This window comes from Aulonocara stuartgranti (assembly GCF_965226115.1).
Source record: "Aulonocara stuartgranti genome assembly, chromosome: 17".
Lineage (NCBI taxonomy): Eukaryota > Metazoa > Chordata > Actinopteri > Cichliformes > Cichlidae > Aulonocara > Aulonocara stuartgranti.
In genome coordinates this window covers 6254643-6270406 of record NC_138953.1, presented here as the reverse complement: position 1 = coordinate 6270406, position 15764 = coordinate 6254643, and the positions used below count along the sequence as shown (strand labels likewise).

General features: G+C 43.2%; 1 protein-coding gene and 1 pseudogene across 2 annotated transcripts in view; one reads left to right on the top strand and one right to left on the bottom strand.

The window, feature by feature from the left end:
• LOC309691993 (prestin-like) overlaps positions 1-15764 on the bottom strand; it is a 55282-nt pseudogene that overhangs the window by 15972 nt on the left and 23546 nt on the right. The window contains exons 19-22 of the transcript XR_014280772.1: positions 14556-14780; positions 12857-12975; positions 11362-11501; positions 9061-9202 (exon numbers count right to left, since the gene is read on the bottom strand). The product of XR_014280772.1 is annotated as a prestin-like (transcript). The remainder of the gene's footprint in view (positions 1-9060; positions 9203-11361; positions 11502-12856; positions 12976-14555; positions 14781-15764) is intronic.
• Positions 256-8959, top strand: LOC309693044 (uncharacterized protein; the record flags this gene model as incomplete). The annotated part of the gene is made up of 2 exons (XM_082512024.1): positions 256-1916; positions 8864-8959. The coding sequence occupies exons 1-2, from the start codon at positions 1647-1649 to the stop codon at positions 8957-8959; spliced, it is 366 nt and encodes a 121-aa protein (XP_082368150.1). The 5' UTR covers positions 256-1646.

The window sequence follows — 15764 nt, the reverse complement described above, 5'->3', positions numbered from 1 at the left end:
CGAGAGTGCAAAAAAAAAAAAAGACAAACATCGTTTTGACGTGCCCGTCACATCCACCGGTCTAATCACACTCATCAGATTATCTGTTTATTGTTTCAGACCGTTTCACTAAGTGGATCCTCGTGTCTATGTGCTGATAATGCAATGCTTTGTACTCAGGAAGGAGGTTAGATTTTGTGTATCCTGTGTGCACATACGCCCCAAAATCCTGCTCATTATACCGAACAAGATCCTGCACGCTTACGAGTGGCAAATGTAGAGAGTTGAAAATAGCTTTCTAGTAAAATCTAGTATCAGAATTAAACTGGGGAAAACAGCCCAGTTGTTGTTGTGTTTTGTTGTGATTGTATCTTTGTACCTGTCATTTAAGATGCTATCCTACATCCAGCCGCTAGAGGGCGCATTACGCGCAGTGGTATCGAGTAGCGTTTTGGGGCACAGAGGAAGAATAAACCTTCCTGTTGTGAAACTGGCATCAGCTCAACGTGTGTCCCTTTTTCTATTCTTTATCACAGGTTAGTAAATGCATTTAAATGAATGTATACTGCAGACCTTACAAACGGACGATGTTGTTTATGTGGGTAATGAGCGCAACTCGCTAAAGAAATGGATTCATTCTGAGTTGTGTCTGAATTGTGGGTTAAGGCTGCAGGCTAAATGATGCTAATGCTAGCGGACTTGGCTAATGTGGAATACGGAGTGTGTGTGGGGAAGCTAATCTGACCTGTGAGAGATTTCTGGACTGAACTCTTGATGTATTATGCACTCTGATAAATGGGCTTCATACTACGTTTTATTCTTCTGGTTGATCTTGTGGTTATAAGAACAAGTTTGTGGTTTAATACAAAGACATTTATAAAGTGTTATAAGGAAACTGTTTGATCAATGCTGACTGCACAGTAGTAGTGAACGCTGTTAAAGGAGCATTGCACTCTATATAGTTGTAGGTTGTATCAGAACAGTGAATATGTCTGTTTTATGTCAAAGACATTATTTCCTTGTAAAGAGTAAAATAGCTATATTTAAAAAAACAGAAGTTACATTGTCAGTACAGTGGAAATACATTTCACATAAATAATTTAGTGCTGAACAAGAATTAAAATGAGTTAATTTTACGATGTTTGTAAATGTAGTTAAAAATGAAGTACAGAGTACACTATTGTGTTTTGTTTATCTTTGTAAAACAAATGTGTTTATTGTGATACATTGTGGATCTGATATTATCAATGGATTTAAGCAACATTTTGTTTATGTTTTGTCAAAGTTGTATTGAGGGATTTATACAGTCTCTAGCTCATGGAACTGTGGCCATGTATGGTAAACTGGACTGAAACATAAGGCCATTTCTTTGCAGTTAGTATGGTGATACCTGAAGCTGTTCTAAGCTGTTGTGAAGAATAAACCTTCCTGTTGTGAAACTGGCATCAGCTCAACGTGTGTCCCTTTTTCTATTCTTTATCACAGCGCCACACGTTGTTGAACAGGAAACCAGTTGCCCCTCTGGTCATCATCTTAGGGAGGCAACAATTCTGGGGGCTCGTCCGGGATTAGCGCCATGGTGGTCAGGTGCTAATCAGCCAAGAATTGCGGGATCCATATCCCTCTGATGCACAGCATTAGTAACGATTGACATCAGGTATCCAGACATGGCCGCTCTGCACGACCTACAGTGGGAGATCCAGAACCAGCTCCATCAGCTGACCAGAGCCGCTAACAGGGACCTGCTACATAAACTTGCAGCATTGTGTCAAGAAGAAGAGGTGGAAGATGTTCCCGGTGAGGATGCAACTGAGGTGGAGCTCTTTGACTTTATTGTTGACTTTCTGAGAAGTAAACGACTGAAGAGCCTCGAAGATCAGGGCATGTCTCGTCTGCTTGCATTTCGTGACCTCATTGATGACCTGCAAGCACCTCAGGTAACTGTTGAACTTGGTCAAGCATCTGATGAAGGGGATGCTGTTTCTGTATCAGAGACTGAACCAGCAGTAGTAGCATCAGTAATGAAAAAGAGTATCCCAACAGCAGTGATTGCTGATCCTGTAACTGGTTTAGTAAAACTGACAGATGTGGCTGCATTGTTACCACATAGAGAATTTAAGATACATGGTGGTCAAATCTCAGACTCAGCTTCTGATTTGAGTTTTAACTGTCTATGTAAACAAATTGATGAAGGTCTGGCTGAGGGGTTCTCAGAAGCTGAGGTCTTAAGAACGGTGCTCAAGATAATTAAGCCTGGTACCTTTAAAGACATGCTCATGACCAAAGACACCCTGACCCTTGCTGAGTTAAAAAGGTTCCTTAAAGCACACCTTAGGGATAAGAGCAGTACTGAATTGTTCCAGGAACTAAGTAACGCAAAGCAACATGACAAAGAAAGCCCACAACAGTTTATGTATAGACTAATGGGGGTCAAGCAGCGTATAATGTTTGCTTCTAAACAAGGTACAGACTTCCAATATGATAGCAAACTGGTGCAGGGAGTGTTTCTTCATTCGCTTTACCAGGGGATGAATGAAAAATGCTCATACATCAGACGAGATCTTCAACCACATATTTCAGACATGAATGTGACTGATGACTTTATACTCGACGTGATCACAAGATCACTGAGGGAGGACACTGAGAGGAAAACCAGGTTGGGACAGGTATGCAAACAAAAAGCAATCAGTATCAATACAGCCCAGCTGGACAGTGACAAACAGAATGCCATTCAAGTGCAGGCAGAGGTGCAGGCCAATCGCAGTGCTATACAGGAGTTAACAGCCCAAGTGTCATCTTTGGCCAAAAGTTTGGAGAAAGCCATCACACCGGTAGTGAATGTGGCAACAGAAAACACCTACAACCCTTTGCCACACATAAAACAGTCAACCAAGCCTGAAGTTAAAGGGAAATGTCACCAATGTGTATCCCAAGGAAATGACACCTGCTCACACTGCTTCCGATGTGGAAAAGAGGGACACAGAGCTATTGGCTGCTTACAAAAGGGAACTCTGTCGGGAAACCGGGTGAGGTCGCTGGGGAGGGACCACCAGTGACCTTGGAGAATGCAGAGTCCCCAGTCCCAGAGAAGCTGCACCCCAAAGATAAAATTCCATCTTCAACCAAGACCCCCAAATCATGTCAAGTGTCCAAAAGGGAGCGTGTTGCCCAGCTGATTGGGGGCAGGTGTATGGTAACTTGTTATCTAGATGGGGTCAAACTTCAAATGTTGTTGGATAGTGGGGCCCAAGTAAGCATTGTGGAGAAGTCTTGGGTGCAAAGGGCCTTGCCAAATGTGACAATTAGGCCACTGGAAAGCCTACTCTCAAATCACCCACTCAAAGTCACTGCAGCTAATGGGACAGATGTGCCGTTTGAAGGGTGGATAGAAGTTTTTCTTGAGATCACAAGTAGCAGACATGGCTCAGTTGCTATTCATGTTCCCATGCTTGTAAGTCGAGGAGGGTTGAGCAGCCCGCTACTAGGCTTTAATGTGATACAAGAGATGATTGCAGGGAATGGTGATCAAAGAGATGACGGCAACTTAGTGAGTCTCCTTTCAGAAGCGCTGAGAATTCAGAAGAGTAATGCTGAAAGTCTTGTTTCGGTGGTTCACACAAAGCAACCCCTGGAAGAGTCAGAATGTCCAGTATTAAGAGTTGGAAAGAAGGGACTCACGATCCCCCGCAGTCAGATCTGTCAGGTGAAATGCCGCATGAGAGCTTTTCCTGGAGGAGGAGTCATGTTGTTTGAGCCAAATGTAGACAGTCACTTGCCAGATGGGTTGGAGTTATTTCCTGCGCTCGTTGAAGTGCCGGCTGGCGCCTCAAAAATAGTGAGAATACCAATCCAGAATTCAACAAGGCATGATGTTTTTTTACCTCCAAAAGCAGTCTTAGGATTCATTGAAGAAATTATTGAAAGCACACCTGTAAACATCCATCCAACTATGCAGGGGCCTGGAGAACCACACAATGACACCCTTCTGTGCGCTACCCAAACAAGTCCGACCAGTGAAGAACAAAGTAATGGGAAGGAAAATCGCCAGGCTGGCAGTGTGGAGGAAAGATGGCATCCAAATGTGGATTTAGATCACCTGCCGGAGCCTGACCAGAGCAGGGTACGGCAAATGCTTTATGAGGAATCAGACGTGTTTGCTCATGATGAAGGAGACATTGGGTGTGTCCCTGGCTTACAGCTCAAAATCAATACGACTGATGACACTCCACTTCAAAAAAGCTACAATTCCATTCCACGGCCACTGTTTAAGGAGGTGAAGGAGTATATCCAAAATCTCCTAAACAGGGGGTGGATTAGGAAGTCTGTTTCTGCCCATTCCTCACCTGTAGTGTGTGTGCGAAAAAAAGACAACAGTCTTCGCCTGTGTGTTGACTTCCGTGAGCTTAACCGCAAAACCGTCCCAGATCGCCATCCACTCCCACGGATCCAGGATTTGTTGGACAGCCTAGGAGGCAATTCATGGTTCTCCATCTTGGACCAAGGGAGTGCGTACCATCAAGGGTTTGTGAGTGAGGAGTCAAGACATCTAACTGCCTTTAGCACACCCTGGGGACTCTACGAATGGGTACGAATACCCTTTGGACTGACGAATGCACCAGCTGCCTTTCAGAGGTGCATGGAGGGAGTGTTAGAGGGCATCAGAGATGAGTGTTGCGTGCCGTATTTGGATGATGTCCTTTGCTATTCCAAAACGTTTGACGAACATGTAGACCATCTAAGACAAGTGTTTCACCGGATGCGACAACACGGCATTAAGCTTCGCCCAGCCAAATGTGAGCTCTTTAAGAGACAAATTCGGTACATCGGGCGAGTGGTGTCAGGAGAAGGGATTCAGATCGATCCAAAGGATTTGGAAGCAGTTCTAGCCCTGAAAGACAAGAAGCCTCGCACAGTTGGAGAGGTCTGGACGTTGCTTGGATTTCTCAGTTACTACCGGTCCTTTATCCAAGACTTTTCACGACTGGCGAGGCCCTTGTTTGAAATTCTCCAAAACCCAGCTGAGACAGGTCATGCCATCAAGCCTCAGACTGTTAAGGGAAAAAGTCCAGCGACCAAAGGGAACAAGGGGCAACTTCCCTCTCGCTCACCTGTCACTTGGACTACTGAACATCAGAACGTGGTGTCCAGGTTGGTGGACATGTTGACAAACCCCCCCATCCTGGCCTTCCCAGATTTTGATCTTCCATTTGTGTTACACACGGACGCTTCAAACGAAGGTTTGGGAGCTGTATTATACCAACGCCAACACAACAAACTGCGTGTCATTGGATACGGCTCCAGGACCTTAACACCTGCAGAGAGGAACTATCATCTGCACTCGGGCAAACTTGAGTTCCTGGCACTTAAATGGGCTATTTGCGACAAGTTCCGGGATTACCTGTATTATGCACCAACTTTCACGGTCTATACCGATAATAACCCCTTGACCTACATCCTGAGTTCAGCAAGACTAAATGCTGTGGGTCACAGATGGGTTGGGGAGTTGGCGGATTTCCATTTTGACATTAAGTATAGACCAGGAAAGAGGAACGCTGATGCCGATATGTTGTCCAGGTATCCCGTGAACCTGCAGCAGCAGATGAGTGACCATACAGAGACGGTGTCACCGGAGGTGGTCTCTGCGGTGTGGCAGGGGACAAAAATGGTACAAAACGATGATGTTCCCTGGGTGGCTGCATTGCAACTAAATGGTGATGATGGAAATGCTGTACCACACAATAGCGTTTCAGGCATCATTCCCAGAGATATTAGAGCTGCACAACAAGCAGATCCAGCTATTAAAGAAGTTATTTCTTTGAAACTGAGAGCTTGGACTCCAAATGAAAAAGATAAAAAAACAATGTCTAAACAGACAAGGAGACTGCTCTATGAGTGGAACAAGTTAGAAGTAGAAAATGGACTACTCTACCGAAAAACAAACCAAAACCGACAACTGGTCCTCCCTGAACAGCTCAAATCAGTGGTACTGAAAAGCTTACATGACGACATGGGGCATGTAGGTTCTGAAAAGGTGATCCATCTGGCCCGAGAACGGTTCTATTGGCCATACATGCAGCAAGATGTGGAAGAATACGTGACAAAAAAATGCCCGTGTATTAAACAGAAGCACCCCAATATCCAACAGAGAGCTCCAATGGGATCCCTCACCACCAGTGCACCTTTTGAGTTGGTCTCTATTGACTATTTGCACTTGGAGCCAAGCAAAGGAGGATATGAGTATATCCTTGTCCTCGTTGATCACTTCACGCGCTTTGCGCAGGCATACCCAACGAGAAACAAATCAGGAAAGACAGCTGCTGAAAAGATATTTCAGGACTTTATTCCTCGCTTTGGGTATCCAGAGAAGTTGCATCACGACCAAGGACGTGAGTTTGAAAACAGCCTGTTCCAAAGACTGCAACAACTATCAGGAATTGCACACTCATGCACCACTCCTTATCATCCTCAGTGCAATCCAGTGGAGCGATTAAATCGCACACTTCTCCAAATGCTGCGCACCCTACAAGAAGAGAAAAAGAGTGAATGGAAAGATCATCTGCCTCAGATCGTGCATGCCTACAATTGCACAAGACATGACGCAACAGGGTACTCTCCATTTTTTCTCTTGTATGGCAGGGCTCCACGGCTACCAGTTGACCTACTTTTTCACCAAGGGAAAGACACTGAGGCACAAAACCACCAAACGTTTGTCCAAAAGTGGGCTGAGAGGATGCGAGTCGCTTACCAAATAGCTGCAAATAACAGCCGACAGTCCTCAGCCAAAAGCAAAAAGCAGTACGACAGACATGTAAGAGGTATTACTCTCCAGCCAGGTGACAGAGTACTGGTGAAAAATTTGTCAGAGAGAGGAGGGCCAGGAAAACTGCGCGCCTATTGGGAGAAGGTAGTACATCGCGTGGTGGAGAGATTGGGAGATGGACCCGTCTATAAGGTACAGCCAGAGAGAGGTAGTAAAGCCATGCGGGTTCTTCATAGAAACCTCCTACTACCAGTAAACGACTTACCTTTCGAGGAAGAACTTCCTGTGGAAGAAAAGACAAAAGCAAAAAGGCAAAGACAACCTGAAAGAGATGTCAACGAAACGGCGACCAGTAGCTCGGATGAGGAAGATAGTTATACCTACCACCATGACCTCCGGAGGAAGATTCCATGCTACAGACTCGTGAACCCTCAACAACAAGGACCTGCTATTCAACAGGAGCACCCTCAGCAACAGGAAACTGTCATTCCAAAGCAGGATTCTCAAAGTCAGCCCAAGCTACGGGCAGCAGCAAGAGAGTTCTGTCCTCTTGACAGGCCAGAATATGGGGGAGAACAAGATGTTGTGGAGGCCGAGGAGTTAGCAGAAAAAGACATGGAGGAAATGGATGGAGAAAATAGAGAAAATGACTTTGTAAGGAGATCACAGAGGAGGGGGAGACCAGCAGAAAGACTCACGTACAATGCACTGGGTCAGCCATCATACTGTCACTGGAGGGCAGATATGAACACCCTTTCAGCTAGCCAACCCTGGATGTGGACACACAGCGTCCCATCATTCTTTCACCCCATCTATTCTCAGCCGTACTACCACAATGACTGCACACTCATACACTAATGGGTCCACACATGAAGAAACAAATGTCAGGAGACATTCTTTTAAGTGGGGGAGAGTGTAGAGAGTTGAAAATAGCTTTCTAGTAAAATCTAGTATCAGAATTAAACTGGGGAAAACAGCCCAGTTGTTGTTGTGTTTTGTTGTGATTGTATCTTTGTACCTGTCATTTAAGATGCTATCCTACATCCAGCCGCTAGAGGGCGCATTACGCGCAGTGGTATCGAGTAGCGTTTTGGGGCACAGAGGAAGAATAAACCTTCCTGTTGTGAAACTGGCATCAGCTCAACGTGTGTCCCTTTTTCTATTCTTTATCACAGGTTAGTAAATGCATTTAAATGAATGTATACTGCAGACCTTACAAACGGACGATGTTGTTTATGTGGGTAATGAGCGCAACTCGCTAAAGAAATGGATTCATTCTGAGTTGTGTCTGAATTGTGGGTTAAGGCTGCAGGCTAAATGATGCTAATGCTAGCGGACTTGGCTAATGTGGAATACGGAGTGTGTGTGGGGAAGCTAATCTGACCTGTGAGAGATTTCTGGACTGAACTCTTGATGTATTATGCACTCTGATAAATGGGCTTCATACTACGTTTTATTCTTCTGGTTGATCTTGTGGTTATAAGAACAAGTTTGTGGTTTAATACAAAGACATTTATAAAGTGTTATAAGGAAACTGTTTGATCAATGCTGACTGCACAGTAGTAGTGAACGCTGTTAAAGGAGCATTGCACTCTATATAGTTGTAGGTTGTATCAGAACAGTGAATATGTCTGTTTTATGTCAAAGACATTATTTCCTTGTAAAGAGTAAAATAGCTATATTTAAAAAAACAGAAGTTACATTGTCAGTACAGTGGAAATACATTTCACATAAATAATTTAGTGCTGAACAAGAATTAAAATGAGTTAATTTTACGATGTTTGTAAATGTAGTTAAAAATGAAGTACAGAGTACACTATTGTGTTTTGTTTATCTTTGTAAAACAAATGTGTTTATTGTGATACATTGTGGATCTGATATTATCAATGGATTTAAGCAACATTTTGTTTATGTTTTGTCAAAGTTGTATTGAGGGATTTATACAGTCTCTAGCTCATGGAACTGTGGCCATGTATGGTAAACTGGACTGAAACATAAGGCCATTTCTTTGCAGTTAGTATGGTGATACCTGAAGCTGTTCTAAGCTGTTGTGAAGAATAAACCTTCCTGTTGTGAAACTGGCATCAGCTCAACGTGTGTCCCTTTTTCTATTCTTTATCACAGCGCCACACGTTGTTGAACAGGAAACCAGTTGCCCCTCTGGTCATCATCTTAGGGAGGCAACACAAACAGCACCTAGACAGAGACTGGGCAGTATGACAGACTGAAACCGAAACGGACATTTTGACTTATTTGAGGTCATCTGGGACAGCCCCACTTAGATCACCTGTGCTAAGCTTCTATGCGTTTCTTCTTCTTACCCTTGGGCTGCCTCTGTTCATGAAACACCACCAGGTCCAGGGGGTTGTTAAGGTCCTCTGCGACCTTGGCCACATCGTGTCCCGTCAGTCGGTTGGCGCTGTATATCGCTTCATCTTCCAAGTCTGTCCAATACACGCGATCCTGGGTTAAAATAAAGCAAAGTCAGCTTGAGAAATACACAAATAAATAAAAAGCCCTAAACCAGCCTTGATGATTAACGATCAACCTATTAAAAAAAAAAGAAGAATAAATGAAAGATATCTCAGCTAATGCCACAGATAATGTTATAAAGCCACATGCATGTTGCAGATCCAGAACTGCTTGCGCTGTACCACTTGAGATCGGACACTTTCCTAATCAAATGGCAGTGATGACGAGATATATTTCATATTTCAGTAACAGAACACTTACAAAAATGTTTTCTCTAAAGAGGGCGTCATTCTAGGGTTTTATAAAGCTGTTGTTGCTTATCATTTTCAGAGTCCAGTGATTCTGTAATTCAGAACCGTGAGACCTCAAGTATGGAGCAAACATGCTGCAAATGAGCATAATCTGCATACAACTTTAGAATAAATGGCTTTTCATAAACACCATTTGTCTCTGCTTAGAAGCTGTGCACTGATATTCATTGTAGTCACCGTTAATTAAAAAAAAAAAAAAAAAGGAAGAAAAAAAGCCAGTCTGCTGCAAAGAAATGTCCTCATCCCAACAATGGCTATTTGATTAAATTTACGATTACATTTGAGGATGTGTTGTGGTTTACTTGAATAGAGAGGTGTTTTATATCCAAGGTAACTGGTTAATTTTTCAAAAATGCAATAAACCCCTCCCCCAAAACATGCCATTTAGCCCCCATTCTACCATCTTTACCCTCCAGCACTCCAGGTATTTAAAATTATAGCCAGTCTCTCTCTTCTCTGGTAAAAATAATCAGCCCCAAATAAACTTAAAAACAGAGTCACATTACTCCAATTTGCCAGAGAAGAAAGCCCAGGTGGCAATCTTTGCTAATTTCTATTTTTAACCACCCTAATTATAACAGCTACTTAACAAATACAAGGACACAGAGGAGGCGTGGCATCTCTTGGAGACTGTTTAGTTAAAATAAGCCACCTACTCTGTGCTCGGTGGGTGAAAAGGGGAGCAGTGTTTACTTAAAAAAAACAACAAAAAACAGTAAAAACACCGTTTTAAGTCTGTAAGGAAGTTGCATGCTTGATACGAAAAAAACAGCCCCGGTGTTTTATTGGAAAAACGTCTGTACCTTTGACTCTCTGTTTAAGCTTTGTGCCAAAGCAGAAGGTAGTGACTGCTTTGGCGGAGCGTACGGTGTCTTTGTAGTCCTAGCTCAGCTTCCTTCTCAATTTCCCTTCCGCTCTTTCACACCTGCTCATTATTCTCTTTAATGATACTACACGATATAACCGCACAAGTGCTCACGGCACTTGGTTTCCACAGCAACCCCAGACGGCTTTGTCTTTGCAAGCACACATCAATTAAGAAAAAACAGAAAAATGCAGCAAATGACTGCACGAGAAAACACAGACAGGCTGATATCATGGAAAGCTCGATAAAACAATGAAGAGACGATTTAGGAGGTGAGTGTGAGACGGAGAGACCAATCAGGAAGAGTGTCTGCAGGTTTTTTCGTCGTTACAGGGAGGATGTATTTTTATCATCTTTTTAAAGGCAAAGACCTGCAAGACTTGTATGGTGTGCGGGTATGTGTGTGTCCGTGTGTGTCCGTGTGTGGGGCTTAGTCACAGCAGCCATCCATGCTTTTTGTGCCGTATTATCAGTGGACTTGACCTCTCTCTCACCTTCCCCCCCATCTTTCAGTGAGCTCTCTATCACTCAATCTCTCCCTCACTTAGGTTCTGATAACCTTTACTCATATGACAGTAGTTCTGAAACAATGAAAGACAAATATCAGCCACGCTGATAAAACACTACTCAAATCTATTATTCCATCTCTTCTTTTTGCTTCTGTCGCTCTCTGTCTTGATTTCCACCTCAGCAGTCAGTCTCTGACATTGTTTTCCCCTTTTTACTTTCTCCACTGTCAATCTTTCCGCGCGCCGCTTGTGACCTTGAAGCTTCAAACAGCAGCACAAAACCTGAGAAGGGCAGTGCTCTTCAATTGTAGGATCAAGGTGCCCAAAAGGTTGGAAACGAAACAAAACACTGCACACTTTCAAGAATGCATATTACAGAAACAGCTGTATGCACCAGACCAGAGCTCTGGCATTACCGCCTGGTCTGATTCTTTGCATTTGAATCTCAATTCTCAACTGCTATACCTCAAAGACAGTGAGGGCAAAGGGATGGCCCAGGTGGTGATGCGAGGAGAGCAGCACTTTGCGGTTGTCACCATTGAAATCCACGCTGGACAGCAGGTGCAGCTTGGAGTCCACCCAGTAAAGTCGTCTGTTGGACAAGTCTGAGAACATGCAGGGAAGGGGGAGAGCGAGAGAGAACAAAATCAAGAGGGGGTAGGGGAGAAGGTGAATGGAGAGAGAGAGAGGTCACTCAGAGTGAAACGGCCCAGGGTGAGGGGTATATGGATGTAATGGCCCAGTAGCTACACAATCAATCTTCTTTGACATGACGACCTCAGCCCCGTACTAAGAAAACACAGATGTGATTGTAATATTGCCGCTTGACTTCTTTGCTGGAGAAAATATATATGCCCTTGAACAGATTCATTAGTCTTGCTGGACCTATTTTAAAGACAAACTTTGCTGTTTCGCAAATCTCAAATAACTCCACATTTCAGCCACTGCTATATTATTTATATTAGGCCCAAATCATTGTTGTGTCCTTGCTACGAGCGGCAAAGTGTTGTGGTGTTTACTTTGAAATCGAAACACCACATTGAATTTAAACAGCAAAGGAAATAATCCCTGTATTACTCTTTTTTTCACCAGACTCTAAGATTATGCTTTTAAGAAAAACATTTAAAAAACAGAAAGCAAGAATTTAATTAGTAATTAATAAAGAATTAAGCTTTTGTGTGCAATAAGCAATTCGAAATTGGTAAAACACTGGAAGTATATGAAAAAAAAGCATCCAATAAAAGCACCAAAGTAAACTGAAGGGGGAAGAGAATTAACACGATTCCCTGTCCCCATTCACCTCTCCTGACTCAATCACCTGCACTGTTCGGTGGTCTCTATGAAATCAATGACCAGGGGAACACAATTCACCCTTTCTCTCCCACAGCCGCCTGGCGCCAAACCTCTCATTCGCCTTATTCCAAAAAATAATTTGTTTTCATACAGATGCGGCGACACCTCAATTCCACAGAGTGTGGCGACTGTGTGCTTCTATTTCTCCTCAGGCAAGGGCAGCTGAGAGGAATTGGCTGGTGCTTCGGAGGGAGTTGAAAGGGATGAGGGGAGGTATCGACAGCACAGAGCGTCTGGCTTATTAATTCGGAGCCTCATACTCACTGGCTTGATTGATGAGAGCCAGACACAAACTGAGGTATATAACAATAAGAGCTACTTGGGTTTCAGCACCCATAGACTATTTTCTTCTCTCAACTTGTGCTGTTTGTCTCTCTCTGGCTTTCCTCCATGTGTTGTTTTTTTTCTTTGTGTTGAATTCACTCGAGACACTTTTTTCTCTCTCTCTCTAAAAGCAATGTCAGCATAATAACCTTTTTTTTTTTTTTTTTTTAACAAAACTGCTGTCAGAGCTGATTGATTTTTTTCTATCTGGGCATCATCTTCTAGCTTTTCATCCTTCTTCCGTGGGCTTTGAATGTTCAAAGCTACATGTTTTTTTCCTTACCTAGAGTTATTCCATTGGGCCATTCAATGTGTTCAGACACCAAAATTTGTCTATCCACTCCATTCATCCCAGCCTTCTCAATTTTGGCCTGACCTCCCCAGTCTGACCAGTACATAAACCTGCGGGAAGATACACAAGTTAGATTAAATTGAAGCAGCAACCTCGGAGGCTGAGAAATCAAGCCAACGTGACCTGCCTGCATTCTCTCTGAGGGCCACCAGATGGTGATAGCTGTGGTTGTAAAAGAGACCTGAAGTCTTACAGAAGGCTACGAGAAATGGCTTTCTGATTTTACTCATTTGTTTTGGGTCATACTGAATAAAATATCAACTGAAATATTTTGTAACCATGTTACAAAATGATATAAAAACCGCACACTTGATGGCTAATAGCTGTCCATCAGAAGTCATTAGCCAATGATTGTGCGGTTTCACACTTGACTTCTTGTCAACTCGGGTTTTTTGCCAACCAAGCTGGTGATGGCAAAAGCTTCAATACAATATGGCACTTCAGAAACCAATGTGTGGCTATCTGTGGCTGAGTGCCTAGCTTTAGAGCAGGGGTGAAAAAAGTTTCTAGCTTGGTATAAAAAGTAATTTTCCACCTTTGTGACATCTTTACATTTCATCCCTTTATAGGGGCTTAAAGTATTAATGCTTAAAGTTGTGAATTATTAGTGCTGTGGAGCGTGACGCTTGAATGCAGGCGGTTGTAGCACCAACTCGCAGCAAGGCTTCAACTTCCGCTACTTCAAGTCATTGAACTGGACCTTTTTGTTTCTGCGTTTGTGACCTTTTGAACTTTTAATACAATCATCTAACAAATAATATGGCTTCCTGTGTGCTCTACTTTTGGTGAGTGAAAGCTAGTATTTTATTTGTCTGTTACTTAATAACTAGCAGCTTATCTGTGTGTCTAGCTAGCATTAGCTGATAACTTAACATACAGCTTATCACCCAAATACAGTCCAAAACCAGTGAGAGATGCCATTGTTCATCTTTATATACATGTTGTATCATTAAGGCACGGCCAGTTCAGTGTCAGAAATGAAAGGAGTAACTTTGCTAGGACCAGTGAAGAGAGGTTAATATGCAATGTCAATTGTTCTGAAAAACTCTTAACTGACAAAATCAACTGTACTCCGTCACACGATGTTCCACAGACATCTTCTCTCATTTTCTTTGCAAAATGACTGTATTATTAGTAAGACAGGCATTGAAAACATAAAAGGGAAAGCACTGTGCAAAACAGCAGGTACTGGAAACTTGGACCTTATCTGAATATGTGTGTCCATGATAAAACTGTGAAATTGTGGCTTCATTTGCATGTATTTCATGCTAGTCTAGCTTTGTAGAGCTGTGAAAAGACGTCTTTGGGGAGCTCAAGGCACCCGAGACAAATGGAAAGAGTTAGAAAGGGAAGACAAAGTGTTACATCCCATCTCAAGAAAACTGTTAAACTGCTTAATCTAACAGATGGGCTCAGTGCTACAAATAGCCTTTACTGACTTTAGGCCAACTTCTACACCCAATCTCTTTCTACTATAACAACACTGGCTTTTACAGACACACACACAATGACAGTAGGACCTCTTACTCGCCCTCCCTCCTTCCTGCCTTTTTGCTCAACTCCTTTGCAATCTTTTGCTCCTTTGTGCATCTTTTCAAAATCCCTTTACCCTAAAACTAACCCAACTCACCCTTGGTGCGGATCCACAGCGATGGCTCGTGGCTCGTTCAGCTCGGTGGTTATGAGCATTTTCCTTTTCCTGCCATCTCCCGTAGCAACAGATATGCTCTTATTGCCTGAGTCCGTCCAGTAGATGTTCTTGTGGACCCAGTCGACAGCAAGGCCCTCCGGGGAGTGGAGCGAATCGATGAGCGTCACCTGCTGTGATGAGTCACTGGCCTTGTTGATGTAAGCGCTGGTGGGCGGATGGAAAGGAAATGTATCAGTAAGTAATCTGGAAATTATAAAAGCCTAATCCATCACAGAGGTGCTGGCACGATGGATTTACTACCGTCTGGCTTCCTTTCCTTGGGAGGAATGACTTGATTGTGAGTGGCTTAGATATCTTGTTGGGAACATAGATTCTTCACTCTATTCAGGTGTGAGGGGCACCCAATCCTGACACCTTTATAACAACTTCAGCCTTCACACCAAACACAGCCTCCCAGGGAGAATGAGTCTGTCTTTTTCTATCAGCACCACATGCCTATATCTCCCCTTTAACCGAGTGTCCCTTTCTTGTCTTCAGTTTCTTTGATTTTCCTACTCCGTCCACTTACTCTGTCAACTCTTCTATCCCCATTCCCCACTGACATTTCCTTTACTGGTGAAAAATGTTAAAACTTAATAGATTACTGCCTCGACAATATATGAATGCAAGAGCAAGATGGAAGAAAAAATGCTTGATAAAAGGTTGGGACAAGCAATGTCCCAAGTTGCACAGTGCCTTCACATTTTAGCAACGCCTACAGGAGTAAGAGGAGACGGGAGGTGCATCTTAACTAAAGAAGAAGGTTGACTGGTAGTCAGAGCTTGGAGATGCTCACTGTTACATTTTGCCAACCCAAATGTCATCATCTTTACAGTCAGGTGAGTGTGGGATGTTATTGTGTGAGTGTGATAGATAATCTATGGGTTCTCAAGAGTGCCTCAGGGTTTGCAACATGGATCCAACGCCACACTGTTTCACCCTCGAGGGTAAAACGGCTCAAGCATTGTGGACATGAAGGAAACCCATCGTGTTATTGATGCAGCATGCAGCTACTGAACTCTACTGAAAACGCCAGAACAAAAATTACATTTGACACAAATTCAATTTGAAACAATTTTCTTTTGCATTACATTCTGTTCTTTGATACTGAGTAATCGCGAGTTCCACTAAAACATATTTTCTGTTTAA